The following is a 23,446-nucleotide window of genomic DNA, read 5'->3' as shown; positions in this document are numbered from 1 at the left end:
AAGCACTTTTAAATACATTATCCCTCCTCATCCTAAAATATACAAAAACATGTATATTTCCGTATGAAGTTTTCACATAGAAAACTTTTGGGTTTCAAAATCTTAACTGGATACTACTTTGTCTAAGGTATATATGGATTGTTTTTTTTTAAAACAAAGCATAGCATAGACATTCACTTTTTTAAAAATGAAGTTCTATAAATTTTGGGCAGTGGTTATAGGCATGGAATCCTAGGCTACGCTTACCCCGGTGTTCATTTTTATGACCATCCTTCTCCCACTTCTAGTCTTGAGTTACCACTGATTTTTTCCTGTCCTAATTGCTTTCAATTAGGACACATAGAAAGGCTGAAACCAAGAGAGTTTAAATATCCCCAAGACTGCCCAGCTAGTAGGGAATAGAACAGTTATATGGTATGAACTGGCTAAGTTTAAATAGTTTGGGCTCCTAGAAAGTTCTGCAGGAAATGCTCAAGAGTTATCCAGTGACTGGCTTTGGAACCCCCCACCCAGTGAACTATTTAAGGCTCCCCAAATTAAGGTCTAGAGACTTGTTTTGAGTGCAGCAGGAAGAAAAGACATAAATTGGGAAAAATCTGCAGATTCCTGGCCAGCATCCTTGCTGTACTCAAGACAAAAGTTTCATTGAGTCTAATGTCCCCTTCTGTAAAATGGAAATAATAGTTCTGACTGCACAGGTGTGTGAAGATTGTCAAAGGCAGACAAGGTAGAGACTTTATCCAATTCTTCTTCTACTTGAAAAGATTAATCTTATTTTCAAACGTTGCAATTTGGTTGCTGCATCAAACTTGAGTGAAACTTTCACCTATATTACAAAGTTTCAAATAATATGATTGATCTATGAAGGTAATCATAAAAGCATCTGGATTTGGAGTTAGTGTGAGTTCAAGCACTAAGGTCAATTTATGATCCCTCCCAGACTTGCCTCGCTTAATTTTTCATATCTTTCTATTATCTATCAATGTATATAACAGTTTATCATATTGTGTTACAATGATTAATTTTGAGAAATAACATAAAACATTTTTAGTACATGGAACATCATTTTTTGACATTTGTGAATTGTATTGTGTCAGTATTTCAATCCTTCTTCCTCCTAAAATAAATAAGTAGCTTTTATGTCACAATTAAGAGCTCTTAATAACACTGGCTATGATGTAAATATACATGTGTATCCACATGGGTAGCACTGTAACTCACTGTCCTCCCGTTGTCATTGATTTGCTCGAGCAGGCACCAGTAACCTCTCTACTGTGAAGTGTGGGTTAAATTAAGATTACTTCTCTTTAAAAAAAATCTTCAATTGCTGCTCAAGAAATAGTCCGGTTTCAGTGTTAATCTGCATAACTCTGGGTGTGCTGCACATCATTTTCAGGTAAACAACAAAGTCACCTGAGATTAAGCTAGCTGACACTGGATGTCACCGTTGTGCTATGTAATGTAACTGCAGAACAGGTGTGCTATTCAATATTCTAACTCGGTCAGTCTCTGGAGATAATGTTAGCTTTCCCTTCATACAACCGAAGGTCCTCATGGCCTTGCATACCTTTTGTAATTTCTAATATCTAAGCTCTGTGGAACAGTGACCAGGAATGATGAAACAGCATTTAATAATGTTGGCTCAGAGCTGGGAAACCGAAAACTTAGAAACTGTTAAAACCAATCAGAGCTCTTAGCTGCAACCTAGAGAAATTGACTCTGGTCAACTTAAGTTAAAAAAAAGAAATTTACTGGAAAACTATAGAACAATGTCCAGAGTTAGTGGAAAAATTTGATTTGGAAATGGAAGAATCCTCTCTATTCATAACCAAAAAGGATCAACCTACTGTCAACTAGAGTTATGGTCTAGTTATGGTCTTTTGATACCGCTTCTGGTCACTGGTTACCAGCCTGGCATTCCCTGTCTCTGTGCCAGCCTCCTTCCCTTTCCAGAACTACAACAGGATTTTCCCCATCTCCAAGACCAGGAGCCACCCTGCTCCAGGGAGGCCTAATTCTACGCAGTCACATCTGTAAATACCCTATTTTAAATAAAGTCTCACTTGTAGGTATGTGGAAGTAAAACTTCAACCTATGGGTGGGAATGGGGAAGAAAATTCTACTAAATCATGCCTAATTTGTTTCTAAGTCTCAGGGTGAAAGCGTCCAAAGACATAAGACAAGATGTCTTTGGAGTTGTAGATTTGTTTATATTATGCTGGCTGCACATTGTCATGTGACTTATCCCACAAATTATGATTCATAGTACCACGGACAACTTGCTTTGTAAATTGTAAACTATTCGGTAGATGTTAGCATTATCAATTCAGTAGCACTGTAGCACTGTACTCCCATCATTCATCAATTTGCTCGAGCGGGCACCAGTAACATCTCCATTGTGAGATTTGTAGTTACTGTTTTTGGCATATCGAATACGTTACGGGTAGCTTGCCAGGCTTTGCTGTGTGGGTGGGATACTCTCGGTAGCTTGCCAGGCTCTCCGAGAGGGGGGGAGGAACCAAACCCTGGTCAGCTGTGTGCAAAGCAAACGCCCTACCCGCTGTGCTATTGCTCCAGCCCATCAAATCAGTACATTGGCATATTATTGAGAAGTTATCAAGATAGCACCAATACTATGGCTTTGCTCTTGTTAAAATCTCCTGGAGTTCCCCTTTGTAAGGCAGCATGATCTGATGTTTGCACTATTTTCCTGGTCCTCTCAGACTTGCCAGCAGTTGATGTAGTTAGTGGTTGTATATTTTATCCATTCATTCTACGATCACTATCATGATCATCCTGTTGTTCATTGATTGCCTCGAGCAGGCACCAGTAACGTCTCCTTTGCCCTAGTCCTCGATATTTAAAAAGTGCCATGTTCAAGGCTCTTTCAGGGTTAGAAGAATGAGACCCATCACTGTTACTGGTATTTGGCATATTGGGTACACCACGGGGAGTTTGCCAGACTCTGCCATGTGGGCAGGTTACATTCGGGAGCCTGCCAGGTTGTCCAAAATAAGAATAAGATAAGATGTCGCGCAGCCACAAATGCCGCCACGCGCTTCCAGGAGTTGGGTTTTATAGTCTCTGGGTCTTGGCCATTGATGGGATTACATGGCACAGGGAGTCAGTTGGTGGGTGTGACCCCTGCCTACTGGAGGATGGAGGATCTGGGTGGAGGATGCTCAGCCTCGATCCTAACAGGATTGGAGATCTCAGCCCCGAGACCTGCATGCCTTTGTTCCTCTGCCGGTACCTTCATGCTTGTGGAGAGTGGTCTCAGCATGGTTGTGGCTGGTTCTGAAGGTCTTCAGCAGTTGGAGCTCTGCTCGTTCTACAAATAACAAAAAAATAATTATATACCAGGCACTGTTGTATTAAGTGCTTACTACATGTTAACTCACAAACAAACATGTGTTAATGTTTAATGTTGCCATAAATACTAATATTAATACAAGGTGGATTTTGCTGATAAGGAAACTGAGGCCCAGAGCATCAGAACTTGGCCAAGGTCATCTTAACTACTGAGTGGCAGAGTTGGCCTTGGAACATGACAAACTGCCTCTAAAGTTCACAGTTGTAGAAACTGTCGCTTTCTGCAGTAAGTCTCCAGGAAAAAAAATCAGCACTTACTAGAGAACAAAGCAGAGTTATTTTGGTTCATGGGACACCCCCAAAACCTATCTTCTCAGTCCCACCCCTTCATCAGGACCCCCAATTTAGGAATAAATACCTCCTGGCGTGAAGCCACTTGTAAGCTTTCTTCAGTTCACTCTAGCATTAAACAAATAAAATTCTCCTCTCACTTTAATTAACTGATTGTGTTTTCTTTTGAAAATTTTATCTGCCTAATCTACTGCTGGCTGAAATAAAATGCTAAGACGGATTTTCCTCAGGATGGTAATGCCATATGGCAGTTTGGACGTTGCAGCTTTAGTTCCCCATGGGCTTTTCAGACAAATCAAGGATTGTGGGTGCAAAAGTTTTCTGAACAGAAGAAGGAAGAGGAATTTGATTTCATCTGGCTAGAGTTGAATATAAACTCTGAAACCTGGGCAGCTTGTCGCCTAAGGTTATTCATAATATAAAATAATAGAAGCATGAATGTTGACCATTGGTCCTGCTTATTGAGTGTTTTCAACAAATGCATGGATGAGAAAAAAAAGCCCTCATTTTTTACAACTCTATGTGTTATTATCCTTTTATTTTACCTTTTTTTTTTAAAACAAATACAGAAGTCAATGCCAAAAATAATGCATGTAATTTGTTTAAGATAGCCCAACCAGTGAATGAAGCAGAGAGGATGTTTCAAGCAATAAATATCAGTGATTACAAGAATTTCTTGACATTGGGCAGGAAGCACATAAAGGCACATAAAGAGTCGTAGGATGTAAAGTTCGAGGCCCAGAGCAATTTTCAATTTATGAAAAACTTAGAATGTAGTGGAATCCATTCCAAAGTGCAGGTTTTTTTCAGTGATGAAGCACCTCCTTTTATTTGCTTATTTTACATAAATTACGGTCTAGAAAGCTGAAGAAAGTGGGGGTGGGTAGCAGGGGGTTGGTTAACCAATCAGCAAGGGGATTGACTGGAGAACAAAATAGCACTCAGACCCATAGTTTGTTTTGCCACTGCTTCTTCTCCAACCACACCTGCTCCCACTCTCTGCTGTTTCCTGACCTGGGACCAAAAAATTCCCCATGGAGGGTAGTGAATATTTCAATTGCCTCCTACCATCTATTGTCTCTGATATACTTTCAACATGTAAGTGAGCGGTGTTAGTTGTGACAGTAAAATTTCATTCACGGGCACTCAACGTGAACTTTATCTATGTATCACATTGTGATCCTTCTTTTGATTTCTTTTAATGATACAAAACATCAGTAAAAACTTTTGGGGGCTGTTCAAGCCAGCGGGCAGGCAGAGTGGTCTCCCAGGCAGGGGTTTGGTGAGGACAACTCCAGGATGACTTCATTGCTCTAATTATGGACAAGTATTTAGTACCTCTATAGGTGTTCTTTCAGCAGCATCTGAGACCAGGGACTTAACCCTGGATAAACATCAGAGGACCACAGGATGAAAGTCCTTCTACTCTCCTTCTGCAAAAGCAGATTCGCACCGTTGTGGCTGCCAAGTCAACTTCAGCCGAAACCAATAGAAGCCTGAGCGGCTGTCAAAGGGATTTATAATAAAATAGAAAATTCTTGGCATATTCCATCAATTTCATTGAAGATTAAAGGATAAATGCAGGATTTGGGGTGATCCGGAAGCTAGCTAATTTTAAAGGGATGTTTGCAAAGATGAAAATTCTTCTCTGTTTGGACGGTATAGACCACTGTTAAATGTTAACTAGTTTGGAGGGGGGTGTGTGTGCGTGCATGCATATCGTGTGTGTGTGTGTGTGCGCGCGCGCGCACGCGCGCGTGCATGTGTGTGCGTGCATGTGTGTGTGTTTCTCTTAAAATGATGGAAACAGCCTTGAACTTGGTATGGTAAAGACAAAAGGTTTTATATTTCTCAGCTCTATTATTGTATTGTGATCTTGGGCCAGTTAGCATCACTTATGGGTGTCATGATCTTCTTCTCAACAAAATCAAATTAACAGTTTCATCTCTCTGTGATTTCTGTTTCATTTTAAATGCTTTGCTGCAGACATCTCAAGCAGAAACAAAAGTGGAGGAGTGCAAAGAACCTGTTGACCCTTATCCAGCTTCAACAATCCCCCACATTTGGCTAAGTGTTTACACTTACCACAACCCCCTTTTCCCTATAGGAAACTCCAGAGTAAATTTTTGTTTGTTTGTTTGAGCCACACCTGGCAGTAACTCCTGTTTCCGCAGTCCCAGGTCACTTCCAATTTTAGTATATGTGCTGCCAAAGCAAACACTATCCAAGCATATTTAAGTGTGTATTATATTATCTCAAAAGAGATAAGCTCTTTTTAAAGAGTATGATAAATGTGAGATCACACTATCAAAATTATAATGATTATTTGATATATTTATAAAGAATTCAAATTTCCTGGTTTTCTCCAGTGTGTCCTTATGTTGCTGCTTTTCTGAATCAGTCAGGTCATATGCATGGCAAATCTTCTCTTCTTCCATCTTCATTGAATTCTTTGGTAAAATAAACTGTGATAAAAATTTTACACTGTGTGGACTGGGCTGATTATAGTTGTCACTGGATGTTTCCCTTATTCCCACATATTTGCTATTGTTGGATTCAGAGGCCTGATTTGATACAGGTTCACTTTCTCAACAGCATATGTTATAGGTGATGCATTTGACTTCTAGTTGTGCAGCATTTAGAGGACATATTTTCTGTTTCCCTCTAGTTATGCTGAACTTGATGAGCAGGGTAGCTCAGGTTAAGGCATTCTTCATCAGTCTCTCACCTGGCACAGTTATCACTGGCTGATGACAGATGCTCAGACCCATTACTCTAAAAAAGGTTACAAATGTAAATTTTTCAAGTTAACAGTCCATTTGGATTTAATAACAGGAATTCTATAGGAAATTTTCCTTCATCAAGTTTTTGGTTACCATGAGATATATATCATTATGATTAATACAGTATAGGCCAGGCAGATACTACCTGGTTTCCCTCTCATGTCCTTTTTTGACGATCATTTTTAGGAAAATGGTGACATCTCCATTGAGTTAGATAAAGAGAGTTGGTGATGGTGATAATGATCTTCCTTGTGTCAACGTAATTTCAGGAATTTGAACCATTTATATATGTTTCAGTCTTTATCATCATTCTTCTTCAGGTTGACTTCTTGTCAAGTAGTATTAATCACTTTTTTTCACTTCCTAGACACAGTACCTTAGTTTCACCTCAGAAGTTTCTTGTTCCAGACCCAATCTAGCCAAGAAACATTGTTTTTTTTTCTTTTTTATTGCTAATAAACAGCACATAGACATCACATTGCAAGCTACCCATCAAATATTTATTGCTCCTATTTCTAAAAATGTCCATGCATGTAAACCTAGGTAATACATTCTTAAAATCAAATCATTATACTCAGAATTTCAGTTTGTATTGTAAGAGTTTTGCATAACATTTTTTGTTCTGGTTTAGGTGCTTTTTCCCCTTTGCTAATAGTATTTTTCATGACATCAAGACAATAGCTTTTTTTTTTTTTTAAATCACTTTTATTGCTTAAATTTTCTGGCACACTAAGCCTGAAAGGAAAAAAAAAAAAGAAGCTTCCTTTGATGCCTCCATTGAAGACAATAATTTCTTTACTATTTTATGTGATGCACTCATTTGTGTGTGGCATGATAGCTAAACGAATGCAGTATTTTCAAAATAGCAATGCAAAGAACCCCACAAACTGTTTTAAGCTCAAACTATTTTAAGAACCAAATATGTGGTTCTTTTTGTTCTTTTGATAAAGTCCATCTAAAATAATTAGTCACTGATATTTATTTTATAGTACCGAATAATTTATGTGGCTACTCCAGTAATGTGATATACTATAGCACTGTAGCACTGTCCTCCCACTGTTCATCGATTTTCTCGAGCAGGCCCAGTAACGTCTCCATTGTGAGACTTGTTGTTACTGTATTTGGCGTATCGAATACGTCACAGGTAGCTTGCAGGGCTTTGCCGTGAGGGTGAGATACACTTGGTAGCTTGCAGGGCTCTCCAAGAGGGCTGGAGGAATCAAACCTGGGCCAACCTGTTGGCAAGAAAAACACCCTACCCGCTGTGGGTATATATATTGATATAAATTAATATAATCAAAGATATATTAATTTTTATTTCACTACTTTTTATTTTTGGTGATTTTACTTGGATCAATTAACTTTATTTTATGTTAGATCAAATAATTGCATGTCCCGTGTAAACAATTTTAAGTTGGACATTTCTTTTTCTATTTACATTTCTCCCCTTATAATAGAAATCATGATACTGTAGAAGAAAATTTCAGTTCTCCTCCTTACTTCCTTTAATTCTTTTGGATGGCACAAAAAAATAAATTTTCAGATTCACAAGATAAAATTTAATTTTATTAATTTTATGTGCACAGGACTCTCTATATATATGGACTTGGCTAGGGTCAAGTAGTCATTTAATATGGTTTTTAGGAAGGGAAGGCAAAAGACAGGACAAACGTTCTTTTAGGCTTAGATACAATTTAGAAAGAAATTTTTTCAGGTTTTATTTACACATGAAAACAGAACTTGAATGTCATAGGCAGGGATGTGAAGGTTTGTCTCGCACCTCTAGGAAAAATGTAGAAGCAATTTAGTTCATGCTTTTAGGGAGACAAAAATTGGGCAAAGCATCATTCTCCCCTCTCCATTTATTTCACTTGTCTTCAATTCAAAATCATCAGCAAGCCAGGCAGGCAGAGCCTGTCCCTATTTCCAGCTCTATGACAAGTTTCTGTGCTGTGCTCTTTCATTGACTAACACTCCTTAGAGAAATAGTAGATGATTTTATTCAACTCATCTTCATTTTGTGGCTAATTTGAGTTTACTGCTATTTATAGCAGTAAACCCTTTCATGGCCTTGAAGACCATTTTTGAGTTAAATTTATTTTAAAGTTTCTACTCAACGGTGGCCTTAGTTGTGTTGTTTTATATTAAATTATTGTTTCATATTAAATTCATGAAATGAATTTAATGAATGTATACAAATATAGGGCTGGAGCGATAGCACAGCGGTAGGGCGTTTGCCTTGCACACAGCCAACATGGCCAACCCGAGTTCGATTCCTCCGCCCCTCTTGGAGAGCCCGGCAAGCTACTGAGAGTATCTTGCCCGCACGGCAGAGCCTGGCAAGCTCCCCGTGAAGTATTCGATATGCCAAATACAGTAACAATTGTCACAAGGGAGACGTTACTGGGCCTCCTCGAGCAAATCGATGAATAACGGGAGGACTGTGACCGTGATACAAATATAAAAATTCTAATATAATGCTATTACTGACCATTCAGTTTGCAATATTGCTAATGCCGAACATTTAGTTTACAAACCATATAATTCAGGGTGTTCTTCCTAACTGATCTGTGGTTCCTTTATGCTAGAGTTCACAATGACAACAGTGACGGTGACTACAGAGCTTCCCCAGCGTGGTAGGACAGAAGACAGTTCTTCCTTATATGAGTCCACATCAGCTCACATTATTGAAGAAACAGAATATGTAAAAAAGGTATGTGAATGCCAGAAATCCTGTTCACAGAATAGGCTTTTGTACAAGAAAATTGAGTTTGTACAAGAAAGGCTTGTTGGCCTCTGCACTCCTTCCATAGCACGTGTGAGGAAAAATAATACTAGTTTAGCCAAATGAAACCTTGGGAGTGGAGAATCAAACACATGTTTAGTTACTTCTCTTGTGGCTATGGAACTCCGTTCTTTTCCTTGGAGTAGAGTTGAATAATGGTCCAGGAGGGCCCAGAGCACCTATCAGCACTTAATTTGTCTCATGCTATGCCCCACTGAATTTCCCACTGTTTTATTTCATTTCCCAGTTGTTTCATGAGTGTTGATGCTGTGTTTCCTAGAAGATCTTCTGTTTCCTGCTGAGTGCCTCACTCCTTCTCACAGCGCAGGGCACTCCCACAAGTCACACATGTTGGCATGTCACTTCATTAAAAAATGTCAAGTCTAGGGTCAGAAATGTGGCTCAAGTGGTAAAACACATGCCTTGCTTGAGTGAGACGCCGTATTCCGTCTCTGCAATTGCATGCTTAGCCCTGAACACCATGGCATAGCGTTCATAGATCAGGTCAACTCTTGAATGTGGCCTCCACGACAACTGTAAAACAAAATGTGTGATCTGATGAGAATCCACGATGCTAATGGCTGCTGAAAGTTTATATTCTGATAAACTGTTTTCTTAGAATATATGGGAAAATGTGAACACTATAGTTTGCTCAGATCCATTAGTTGATCTTGAGTGTCTTGCAGTTTTATAGACCACCAGGACATGGCTCTTATATTTCATGCATAAATTTGTATTCTGTGTTCTAGTAATTATTCTGAGGTAATGACTAGATAGTAATTATTTTATAGTGATTACTAAATGGTAATTGTTTTCTACTAATTACTGAGTAGTAAATTAGTCCTAAATTACTATATATAGGAAAAATAACTAAATAGTATCAGATACTAATTGCTAAATAGTAATTACCTTGTATTATATTGATTAAGGTTATATGTTAAATTTGACTTAGAGATAAACCCAATGCTTTTTGTCTGAAATCTAAATGATATGAGCCTAAATGCAATTTAGATTGATGATAGCTATTTAAATCTGAGATCAGTATATTACTTTCTAAATAAACCAAGTGCCCTGTAGCTGATATGAAGAAAAAAAGTATCTGACATCGTCTCTGAAGAAAACTTTTTTTTTTTCCTTCTAGATTCGAACTACTCTGGAAAAGATTCGAAATCAAATGTTTAAAGATGAAGTTGGACCTAATAGAACAAATCACAAACTAGATGGAAAGGTAACGAATTTATGAAAATGTTCTAATTTTTATACTTTATAACATATATAAGGCCTCATGGACTTAGATAACTTTTATGGATAATTTTTTAATTATTAACTCAGTTTTTAACAATAGTGTTAACTATTTTGTGTGTGCCTAAAGATGTTATTGGGAATGATCACACTGGACAAGAACTGAGTGTTAAAAGTAGGTAAAGGGATATTCTTGATAACTTTCAGTATAAATATTGCAAACCACAATGCTCAAAAGGGAAAAGAGAGAGAGAGAGAGAGAGAGAGACAGACAGACAGACAGACAGAGACAGAGAGAGAAGGAGAGAAAGAAAAAGAGAGAGACAGAGAGAGAGAGAAGCACCTGACATTGAGGCAGGCAGGGGTGGGGTGATGGGAGGGAACATGGGGACACTAGTACTGGGATATGTACACTGGTGGAGGGATGGCTCTTGGAGTACTGTATGACTGAAATCCCTTTAATTGCTTTTAATTGCCTTCACCCTTCTCATAACCTTGGACCCTGTCAACTGTCAATCAGTTCTCTATTTCTGATTAAGGAGATGAGGAATTCAAGGTGGAGAGGACAAAGAAGGAGGAAGAGAGGGAACTGAAAGAGGAAGAAGAGAAGAAAAACTGCAATAGGCTGAGAAAACCATGGAAAATTAGTGAAGATGAGTTTTAAAAAGAGAAGAGAGATCATTTTATCAAAAAGTGTTTATGAGTCAACTTATTTAATGACTGAACATTGACCATCAAATATAATTGGGGAAGTGTTTGGTGACATTCATAGGAGTATTTTCTTAGGAATGCAGATGAACTGTGTTTCTTGTGTGGTGGTCTCCACCATCTGAAGCACAGAAAGTCATCAATACCCAGTCATTCAACCCTAACAATGCAGCAGTTAACAACAGACGGAATATGTGATGGTGGTCCCAATGGGCTATATTTTATAGCCGTGGTGTATGCTAGACTGTACCATCTAAGTTTCTGAGCTTACATTGTATGGTTTCCACATTGGACACGTGAAACAGCCTGATGATGCATTTACCAGGTTTTCCGATCTTTGAGTAGTGCATCACTGTATTAGCCCCTTCTCCTTGTCTCATGGCATCACCCTTCTATGGACTTACCTGTACTAAGCCCTGAAGCTCTGTTGTTCTCAAAATATCTGCAATCCCCGCAGCAGCATTTATCTGATCTGTATCATCACAGATATACAGATAAGCGGTAACCAGTGCTGCACCCTAGACCTCTGTAAAAAACTATGCATGCAGAAGGTTGTGTGTTCACAGGCTCTCTGGAGGGCTCTATCTCACCACCCGTGTTTGGTGCCCTAGAGCCACTGTGTGTGGCATAAATCGGGACGGCTGTTGGCCAAGGGCAGACGGAGGAAGAGATGAGGGCCAGGCCGGATGATCTTTGTTGCAGTTTATTACAAGGAAGTTTATCCCATAGAAGAAATTTATGTTATGGAGGGCCTAGGTTCTCTCAAGCACAAGTTCTCCTTGCGAGTCTCTCGGAGGTCCATCTTTCAACCCTGCTCTCTCCTCCTCCAGCTCCCTTCACCCAGTGGCTGACACTTCACCCAGTCAGGTAGCCAAATCAACATAAGAAAGCCCTTCCTGACTGCCCAAGGGCAAAATACCTCTTAAGGTGTTTTTCTCTTTTCCTCAGTCCAATAAACTATCAACTATTCCTGAGGTTATGCAGGAAGGACAGAACAGCATTATCCTACAGACCTCCTTAACTTTGAATCTACTTAGAGATATACCACCAAAGTTCTATGCACATTAAAGTTTAAGAACTATGAGCTTCGTGGTTGTATATAACTGTCTTTAGTTTGCCTTTTGTTAGAGTCTTTTGGGCCCAAGATAGATCAGTGGTGAGCACTTGTCTTTCATGCATGAAAGCAATTCTTGAATGTGATCCTGACTGATCCACCCAGAGCCACAACCACGTTTGTACAAGGCCCAGCCTTTGTGAACATCACAGCTCAAGTGTGCAAGCCCTGGCAAATCTTACAGTTAAAGTGTTTAGGATATTCTCTAATTGTGTCCTACCAAGGATATACTCGATAGTTTTGTATGAATTCTGGAAATTATAATAATATTTACACACTGTAAAAGTATGACCTGCCTTGGATATTGGCTACTAATTGTTGGAACAGAGTTAATTAAAACAATATTAACATATTTTCTTGTAAAAAGATGATTTTCCAAAAGTATATTCACTTTATCTCTTTTAGTTTGTAGCTTGCCACGGTTAGATTCTATGAATTTATAAAAGAGAAACACGTTGTTGCATTTCAGTAGTTAAAAATGATTAGGAGGTGGTTTCATAAGAAACATTAAAAAGGCAGTAAGATTTTTTCTTCCTAATCAAATGAGGGGGAAATGTGCCAACAAAGTAAGATTTGGTTATATATGTTGTAACTGCCTGAATCTAATCATTATAACAGCAGAGGGAAGAGAAGGGAAAAATTAATTTTTTTCCACGAGTCTTTCTGTTTAATATTCTTTAGCAAATAAAAAGAGAATGACATCATGTCTGTATATATATAGAGAGAAGAGGAAGATCTAGGATCTAGACTTAAAAAAAAAACATCAGGGCAGGATCTGTTACAATGAAAATATAATCCAGATAAACTATGTTCTTTTGTTTTATTTCTATAAATCACAGTGGGAAAACACAGCTTTTTGTTAAACACACTTGATTTCTAATTTGGGCTCTGGGAGTTATTTTAAGGATAACCTTGAACTTGCTAGTAAACTCTATTCTCTTTCATTTCCTCAGCTCTTTAACAGACATCCTGCTTTCTAGTATTTGAGTATTCAGACAAAGGTGAACATATAAAGCATCCAAAAGATTATAATAGGTGCTTATAATTACACATGATTGTTATCTTTGTGGTTGATGTTAAACAGGGCATTCAGGGAGCCATTAAAAAGAAAAGGTAAAACTTGTTTATTTAGGACCAAATAACTGTAATTTAGGGTATGCTGTTTCAAGTAGAAATCCAAACCTGGAGAAGACAATCAGGAATTCCCCTCCCCCCTCACCCCCCCCCCCCCGCCCCCAACAATCAGGAATTTTTATGGGTAGGAAAGAGAAGGGTGAAGGAAGGGGTTAAAGAAAAAATGGGAAGGTGTAATGGTGGTGGAATTGGTGTTCGAATGTTAAATGTAATCAAATATTGTGAACTACTTTATAAAAATTAAATTAAAGAACCAAAGAACTGGTTAGTCTTTATAAGTTTCAACTCTATTTGTCTATTAATAATTGATTACTGATTCTGTCCTCCAGTAAAAGTTCATAATCACAAGTCCTCATAATCTGAATAATTTCTCCTACTGCTGTTTGGTTAACGTTTTTCTTAAAAAAGAATTGCTGTTTGACCTAGTTCTAAAGTCTTGAGGCTGTTTCTAATGAGTCACTCAGTGCACACAATAACAATCTTTAAGGATGGCCCTGCTCCCTTCTAAAAAATGATTCCTGCAGATGTCAACTTTTCAGAGTGTGTGTAACTCTATAAGAAATCCTCAGCCAGCCTTCACTTGGAATGCCCAGGAGAGACAGACAATAGTCTACTTGTCTCTCTCATCATGAGCTTTCTATTTGTAAAATTGGTGCAACTGAGTTGATGCTTTCAAAATTTCTTTTCTACCTCTGTTTGTTCATGGTTACAGATAAGATTTATTTTAATGTGCAGAGTTTATATCAAGTTATACTGGCTTCAGTTTTAACATCTCTGATTAGGAACTAACTATGGAGCAAATATAAGAAAGTGTCATTTAGCATTGAATAAATATGTACTGTAGTTGTAGTAGGTTTAATGATAGTTATTTGTAATGCAGCTGGGCTGGAGCCATAGCACAGTGGGTAGGGCGTTTGCCTTGCAAGCGGCTAACATGGCCAATCCAAGTTCGATTCCTCCGCCCCTCTTGGAGAGCTCGACAAGCTACTGAGAGTATCTTGCCTGCACAGTAAAGCCTGGCAAGCTACCCGTGATGTATTCGATATGCCAAACACAGTAACAATTGTCACAATAGAGATGTTACTAGGCCCACTCGAGCAAATCGATGAACAACAGGAGGACAGTGACAGTGACAGTAATGCAGCTTGCATCCAAATTCATTTATATGTAAAACTTATATTTGAAAACCATATAGACATTATTTCTCTCTCCCCAAGGTCTTACTGATTCAACTACAGGGAGTAGAAATGGAATAATGGGCATATTCATATCTCTTTAAAGTATGAAAGTCAGTTCATGTTTGAACAGGCAAAGACTAGCTGCTTCAGTTAGAATCCTCATTGATATTTGAGATTCAAAGATTTCTTTTACTTGTCCTGACCTGAACCTTCCTTGATCTGTGTAATACTGAGAAGCAATTATTGTTGTCAGTGTTTGCAGATAGCCAGGCCTGTGGTTTTCATGTGTATTCATTGCAGCAACATCAAAGCCTGGAGAATGGCTCTGACCCGGAAGTGGATCCCGCTTGTTACAGTTTGGATGTACTCATGGAGAAGATGAAAGGAAAAGACCTACAGCTATTAGAAATGAACAAAGAGAATGAAGTACTGAAAATCAAGGTAACACTATTAGGAAAAAAAATGCTAATTTTATATATTGAGCCTTTGAACCAATAAGATATGCTCATTGCTCAGTTAAAGCAGACAGATATCCATAACTCATCTATAGAGTCAGACACATGCACATGTATACATGCAAAGAACAAAATTACCTGTCACAAATTAAATCTCACTATTTTACTTTGGAAAAAGTCTTTAATATATCTCTCAATTTTTAAAGTTCTATGGTATGAAGTTTTACTTATGGCAGATGAATAAATTCAAGAGCTCTGTAGAAAAATGGGCCTCTGGTAATAGATTTGTTAGAAGGCCTGATCTCATGTTTAAAATAAATATTTAAAATATATATATATAGTTAATAAATATATTTATTAGAGATCTAATAGTTATATATATATTTTTCTATTTATTTATTGTTAGATATCTTCTGATTTTCCTTTTGGGATTTGTTTTATACGAAGTACTGAAATGAGTCTGGTAGACAGACATTCTCATTTTCTTAGGTTAAACCCTTGGAAATCTCATGATATATTAGCTTTATTGTCTGTAGTACACCAATCTTATTCCACTTCTATTTCAGGAAAATATCTATTATTACTGCTGTGGAATTATTGATAAAGTGCTTGTAAAGCTAAGGAGACTGCACAGAGCCCAGAAGGGGAGGGTGTAGACAAGCAGGGCACTGCTAGACTGGAACTCGGGTCGGCCTGGCCAGTGCAACTCCCACAAACATCATCCCCTCAAAATGGGAAGGAGGGTTCTCATGTTATATTTCCTCGATGGATCATTGTTCTTTCCCTCTGTCCTTTGCCAGCAAAAATGCAAATTACAGTACTATCAGCTCAGCGTTTTCAGTTGTCCATCATTGCTCTGTCCTTAACAGTTTTCACTGTAAATATCAAAGCACACACAGTGACCTTTTTCCTAGCTGGAAGCCTCCAGAGAAGCAGGTGCAGCAGCTCTGAGAAATGTGGCCCAGAGATTATTTGAAAACTATCAAACTCAATCCGAAGAAGTTCGGAAGAAGCATGAAGACAGTCAGCGGGAGCTCCAGGTATGATGCTCACCGTCAGGTGATTGCTGAGTTAGTCCTCCACCTTTCACGGGCCTCTTTTGGGAGGCATTAGGTGTGAAGCCAGCTGGGGCCACGGGCTCTCTTGTACCCTCAATGCCAGTCACAATGGTGTTGTCAGGTGTCAGTGTTGCTGCTCTGGCCCAGAGCCCTGCAGACACCAGTGGGAGGGGAACTAGGCCACCTGCTCTCTGTGCTGGCCCAGGTGGCACCAGTAGGGATGCCCAGTTCTGCCCCTTGTCAAACCTAAGGATCCAGACTGACCTTGGAGATTTCTTGTCTCTAAAATGAAAGAATTAAGCTAGATAAATCTTTAAATATTTTGATTCTAGACTTTTCTATTCTATTAAACCCGAGTGGGAAACCTTTATTTCTTTCAAGGGCACTTTGAATATTTATAACATCATTTGTGGACAATGCAGGCAGATGACTACGCACAGCCGCTGACACGTGTCTGTGTCTGTCCCAACATGGAACAGGGCCAGATATTCCCCCTCACCCCCCATTTAAACAAAGGAACAAAAATATATGTGTATGTATGTACTTACAATATTTTTTAATTATATGGGCTTTGGGCTGGAGCGATAGCACAGCGGGTAGGGTGTTTGCCTTGCATGTGGCCGACCCAGGTTGGTTTCCTCCGCTCCTCTTGGAGAGCCTGGCAAGCTACTGAGAGCATCCAGTCTGCACTTCAGAGCCTGGAAAGCTCCCTGTGGCGTATTCAATATGCCAAAAACAGTAACAACAAGACTCACAATGGAGGTGTTACTGGTGTCCACTTGAGCCAATTGACGAACAATGGGAGGACAGAGCTACAGTGCTACAGAGCTACATGGGCTTTATTTGTATTTTGATTTTTTTTTTTATCATGCACCATGATTTATAAACTTACCCAGAGTTGAATTTCAGGCATAAAATCTTTGAGCACTAATTCCATTACCAGTGTCAACTTCCCTCCATCACTATCCCCAGTTTCCATCCCACTCCGCAGCTGGCCTCCTCCACAGGTTCTTCTTAAATGGGGTTGTTACAGTTCGGACCTCATGCTTTCAGTTTTGTTGGTTCTGTGGTTCAGCTACCACCTCACCTCTAAACCACCAATGGGTTGGAGGCCTCTGCCTCTCTACCCGTTAGCTCCCATCCACCTCTTCTTTACATCTCCCTCAATTTTTTCCTTCTCTGTTATTCTTATTTCTGTAAGCTAGGAACCAGGATAATTTAGGTGTCTTTCATTAGTACCAGTACCTTGCATACCCTTGTACTGTTGTTCTATATACCACAGATTAGTGGTATTTGTTTTTCTTCTGACTTATTTCACTCAACATTATTTCCTCCAATTGCATCCAAGCTGCAGCAAATTGCATGATTTCATTCTATCTTGCAGCTGAATGGCATTCCATTGTGTCTAGACACCACACTTTCGTTACCCACTCATTTGTTGTTGAACACTAGGTTGATTCCATATCCTAGCTATTGTGCTAAGTGCTGCAATGAATAATGGTGTGCATATGTCCTTTTGAATTAATGTTTTTGTGTCCTGGGGGTAGATACCAGAAGTGTATTTGCTGAGGCATATAGAGGTCTTATTCTTACATTTTCTAGAAATCTCCATACTGTTTTCGGTAGGTGTTGAAACAGATAAAATTTCTACCAGCAGAGAATATGAGTTCCTTTTTTCATCACATCGCTGTCAACATAGATTTTTTCCAAGTTTTTCTGATACGTGCCATTATTACTGGTGTATGATGGTGTCTTCTTGTCATCTTGATTTGGATTTCCCTGAAAAAGTGATGCCGAGAATTTTTTTTTGTGTCTATTAGCCACTCATCTGTTTTTAAAGAAGTGTCTAATCCTTTATTTTCCTCATATATATTGCATAGTAAACATTTATCTTATGTTGGGTGTGAATATTTTTTCCCAAATTAAAAACTCTTTAATTTGACATAGTGAGATATGAATCTAGCTTTATATTTTTTAATGTGGTTATCCTCTAATAACATTTAAGAGGCTCTCTGTACTCCACTTCCCATACCCAGTTCTTTTGCTGAAAATTAGTTGACCATAGGTGTGGGGATTTTTCTTTGAGAACCCTATTATAACCCATTGGTCAGAGAGTCTATCCTTATTCTAGTAGAATGCTGTTTTGATAACTATAGATTTACAGTATGTATTATCTTTCAATATAAAAATAGGAAACCATAAATGTGTATGTTTATGTTGATATAAATGTTATGACACACATATATTTTGCTTCAATATATGGAGTATATTTACTCTAACCAATAAAACTTTATCTGAAGAGTGTTTTGTACAACTTGAAGAAGTTAACCAAATGCCATGTACCTGCATTTGTGGAAATACAAATTAGGGAAGCTCATGCATACTTGGTTGGGTGATTGGATCTCTACTAGCTCAATTTGGGTGATTAGGGGCGTGACTTCACTCCAAACTGGGGTGTGGAAGAACACCCAGGTATGTATATGCAGACCCAGAGTCAGAGGGCAAGAAGCATCTCCTGCAAACAGACCCTCCCTATGTGAGAGGTGTTGGATCTTGGTTCAGGTTGGCCAGTGCAACATACTCTGTGTGTCAATCCCACTGAACAGAGGATTCTCATTTCACATTTCTCAGAAATAGTCTCTCCTGCATGGACTGGAGCATGCTGGAGTGTCCTACATTGGACTTGTTGGCAGAAATTCCCACCTGGTGTTTTCAAGGGAGGACAAATATATTTTTAAGATGTATGTCAGTTAGAAGTCAGCTGACACACTCCCAAATGTGACTAAAAGGCCACAGGGTGAAAACAAGCTCTCTTTCATGGTATCTTCTTTGGTTTGTTTTGAGCCATGGGAGAGGAGCTCAGAGAATGAACAAGGATGTGTTTTAAGAACCAGACAGTTCATAGGAAAAATACATTTTTTTTGTTCTTCTAGATTAGGAACTCTCTCTAATTAACCAAATCAAGTGGTAGGCTTTATGATAATAAATATGAAGTCTAGAAATAATATTTATATGTTGTTCTCCATTGACTTACTGTACTTGAAGGCTATCAATTTTATTTAGAGGAAAACACTGAATTCAAACAAAGAAATTCAAAACAAGTGTGGGATTAATGTTGGGATTACTCAAAGCTTTAAAGGCCAGTAATATATGTATGGGTTAATAACAGCAATAGTCAAATAACTTTTTTTTCTGACCAAAGATTATCAAACTTGAAAAAGAACAGAAATTGGAACAACATGTTGAAAATCTGAATCAAGTTGCTCAAAAGCTTGAAGAAAAACATAATCAAATCACAGAATTGGAGAACCTGGTACAGAGAATGGAAAAGGTAAGCCTCTGAGGAAGTGAACGGATTCCTTTCTGACAGAGTCAGGGTGAAATGTAAAGATTGTAAGCTTAAAATAAATAACATGACTGTAGGCAAGTATATTCTTTGTAACTGCAAACCTTAGGAAAGATTCAGTATTGCTACTTTTACCCTTTATACCTTCATAGTGATATGCACTGTTGTTCCTAATTTTCACCTATAAATACTAATCATTGTATCTAACCATTGTCTGACACTTTATCACCCTAGCCAATGCATGGCTTAGAAAGGAGAGTCTTAGAAATTAAAACAAAGGAAAAATCACAAAGCCAACCTATTATTAGTAATGATATTGAATCCAGGAATTATAGCATTGATATATTCCTACATTTCCATGAAGTATCCATTTATGACCACCCAGGTCAACTTTAGATTTATAAGACCCTACACTTATATTTTAAATTTTAAATTTGGACAGTTTGACATCTAAAAATTTAAAATATAAATTTATAAATTTAAATTTATATGGATGCACTAAAATAGGCATAGTTCCTGTTAGAAGATGTTAAAGCAATGAAAACCATAAAAACAGGGCCAAGAGAGAATAAAAGGCTTAAGGAACTTGCCTTGCACATCCCTTGTCCGGTTTCATCCCGGTTTCAAACATTTGGTTTCTTAGAGGGACCTGCTAGAAGTGATCTGTGAACATAAAGCCAGGAGTAAGTGCTTAGAACTGCCTAATGTGACTCCAACTCCGCCCAAAGGCCCCCAAATTTAGGAGAATAGCAATAAAATTATTTACTTTTATGCCTGTCTCTTTAAATAACAGATCCTCTAAATACATACAAAAGGTTAGTACATAAATAAAATGGTACTTGCTTTGGAATTTAGAATTCAGACAAGCCAACTAATAATAGTGGTTTTAATAGCAAAACAAATGGAAATTGGCAACTCTGAATTGTGTAGATTCTATAGGAATTTATGTCTAGTAAATATTGTCCAAGAAATTTAATAAATAAATATAATACATTTTTTATCATATTATATATTTTCCAGTATTTTCTCCATGTGTTTAACCTTATTTTGTCTTATGAGGATGGCTGGGTTGATGCTCTCTTAGAATGTCACTTCAGCAGTATAGCATTTTAATATTCAGGTGTCTTGTTAATAGAAATTAGATTAATTTAAACATTTTTCCCAAGGATTTAATTTATTACACAGTGAAATTGGATGAATTGCTAATCTTAATAAAAATTCTATTAGCAAACTATGAAAATTAAATAAGCCCAAACATAACTGAATTTAGCAATAATAATAATACATGGCTGTAGCTGTGTTGTGCTGTGGGTCACTGAGTTCTTTTACATCAGTCAGAATCACTGGGGCTCAAAGTCCTGAAGGCTGGGAGTGGTGGTTTATAACAATGATTGTTGTTTTAAAGAAGTCATAGCAGTTTGATGAATAATTTGTAGTATTACAAGATTGATCCTTTTTTGTGGGTGAAGGGAGGGGAATACTCCAAACAGTCCACAGGAGACCCAGGGCCCCTTCCAACAACTCTCAGGGAGCAGCAGTTCAATGCAAGGGCATGAGGATGCTAGGATGCTCAAATACATGGGCCTTTGCTTCCAAGGATTACCTGGGTCACCCCAGTGATGCTTGGGAGCCTCTAGTGGTATCAGAGGGCCTATAGGGATGCACACTAAAGATGTTCGGGGGACCATTTGCAGTGCTGGGGATCAAATTGGAGTCAATTACAAATAACATTAAACAAATGTATTCTTTGCTACTCTGAACTCTTTAGGAAGGACTCGGTGATGTTAGTTTTTCCCTTTACACTATGATAGTGATCTATACTCTGATTCCTAGTTTGTCTCAATAAATACTACAATCTAACCATTGTCCGACACTTTCCCCTGTTAGCCAATGTAAGGCTCAGTAAAAGGAGCTTGCATGAATGAGCCTTAACTTCTGTGCTATCTCTCTGGCCAAAAGATTTTTATCATCCAACGAATAACAAACCAATATAACATGAAGACTGAAATGTATAAAGTATGACAGTTCGGGAAAGTGAATGGCGTTGATTAACCCAACATGATTTCAATTTGGCTTCTGATCACTTCAAATCCAGTTAACACTGGCTAAGACTGAGTCTCTCAGTCTTAGTCCCTGAAAGCTGACAGATGAGCAGTGAATTTGACTGTGATTCCATTTCATTGTCTGTGCAGTCCCCGGTAATATGTGCCAGATGCAAGTTCAGCTCAGAATTCTAGAATAAAGTCATAAGACTATTCAGCAATTCTCTGGCTACCTCTCATGTGTCAGGCAGTTCTAGAAAGTTATTTGTGATCCAACTTCCCCTTTTCTTAGAAATTTCAGTGTGGCATATCTATGTTATGCAGGACTGACTCAAGGAACTTTTCCAATAGTTTTCTGGCCTTTTCTACAGTAGCTTAGGGAGGCAGATCCCCATAGTCATTGTACAGGAATATACTTCTAGAAAGAGATTATAAGTTGGGGTTTCGGATATAGTTGATAAATAGTGGCCATTCATTTGTCATAATCCTGAACCATAACTATGGACTACATAAAGGACCTCTTTGATGGAGTAATTAGACAGGGTGTCCAGAATGCTATGAGTCATGTATTTGCTTTCTAGAATATTCTATCTGGCTCAGTGACTGCCTAGAATGAGCCTTTCAGCAGAGGCAGGTGGGAACAGAATGGAGAGGCAATGCGTAAGTTTGTAGGTATTTTCCACTTATGGAACATAGACATAAACAAATAAAACTACAAAAGGTCAAACTCAGCAGCACCATGGCTTAAGAAGATATCACGAATACAGGATGTGATGAGGGTTATTTTTTGTTTGTCTGTTTTTTAAAATTTCTGGTGGAGACGGGTAGTATGTCGCAGATTGATAGAAAAAGAGTCCAAGATTTTGGTATTCGTTAGAGAAAGACCTGCATTTGAAAAGTAAAAGTAAATGAAAATTAAAAATGAACATCCATAACAAATGTTGATAAATACTGCCCTGGTAGCGGGTGCCCCCTGGAGAAGGATTCATTTTCTACTCACTTGAACAAGCCACTGCTCCAGTAAATAGCCATTAGTGGTATGAGGTCTGGTAATGAACACATTACTTAAAACCTTCACCATCTGGTCCACTTTAATCAGGAATGCAGTGAGAATGAATTCCATAGACAGTGATAAGCCAGCAAAAACCCCCAATAAGAGCACGTTCAGATGGCATATGTTCCTTTTACCAGCACTGCAATTCTGTCTCATCTTATTTGTTTTTGAGTGCCATTGATTTTGCTCAGTTTTAGAGCTCAAAGGTGCCTTGGAGACCACCTAGTTCCTCCTTCTCATTTTATAAATGAGGACAATGTGAACAAGGAACTCTCCCATAGGCCTCTAGTTAGCAGTCCACAAGCCTTTGTATTATGCTCTTATTTCCTCTAATGGCAGATAAAAATGATTTTCTTATTCTTCATCATTTTGATGTTAACATTTGACACTGCCTTGAGCTGGTGTAGGTTCCAACCTCATCAATAGTGTAGGAACACTCTAGCCCCTCAGGGGTAAGTTTGGGAACAGTGACTTGCCCACTGAGTGACTCTATGATATTCTTTCCCTTTCCAGAAAATACTGTCCTATAAAAGGGGTTACTTGGTATAGTGTTGTTTTCTATTGTCAAAGAGTGTTCTCATGCAAAGTTAGTTACCAGACACATAGCCATGGTAGAACTTATTTGTCTGGTCTTCATGGGCCTCTATGTGAAGATTTGCTCATATATTAGGAAGAAAGTTTCATGTGCAGCTCTTTGTTCCTACAGATGTCCTAATATGTCATTAAAAACATACGTTATTATTTTGATTTCCAAGGTTTTATTTTATTTTTATGACGCTGGGACTCAAATCTAGGAATTCGCATATATAAGGCCATTGGACCACATCCCTTGCCTTAGTTTTTTTTTTCCCCCACAGTGATAAGGTGCATTAAAGTTAAAGTTT

General features: G+C 38.2%; 1 protein-coding gene across 1 annotated transcript in view; it reads left to right on the top strand.

Moving 5' to 3' along the window:
• CCDC68 (coiled-coil domain containing 68) overlaps positions 1-23,446 on the top strand; it is a 51,846-nt gene that overhangs the window by 8,936 nt on the left and 19,464 nt on the right. The window contains exons 2-6 of the mRNA XM_056138341.1: positions 9,035-9,159; positions 10,373-10,459; positions 14,908-15,048; positions 15,977-16,102; positions 19,323-19,451. Of these exons, the coding sequence (XP_055994316.1) occupies positions 9,043-9,159; positions 10,373-10,459; positions 14,908-15,048; positions 15,977-16,102; positions 19,323-19,451 (600 nt within the window). The 5' untranslated portion in view covers positions 9,035-9,042. The remainder of the gene's footprint in view (positions 1-9,034; positions 9,160-10,372; positions 10,460-14,907; positions 15,049-15,976; positions 16,103-19,322; positions 19,452-23,446) is intronic.

This window comes from Sorex fumeus, unplaced genomic scaffold (genome assembly GCF_029834395.1).
Source record: "Sorex fumeus unplaced genomic scaffold, SorFum_2.1 ptg000128l, whole genome shotgun sequence".
In the NCBI taxonomy this organism is placed as follows: Eukaryota; Metazoa; Chordata; class Mammalia; order Eulipotyphla; family Soricidae; genus Sorex; species Sorex fumeus.
This window is presented reverse-complemented; position numbering and strand designations above follow the sequence as displayed.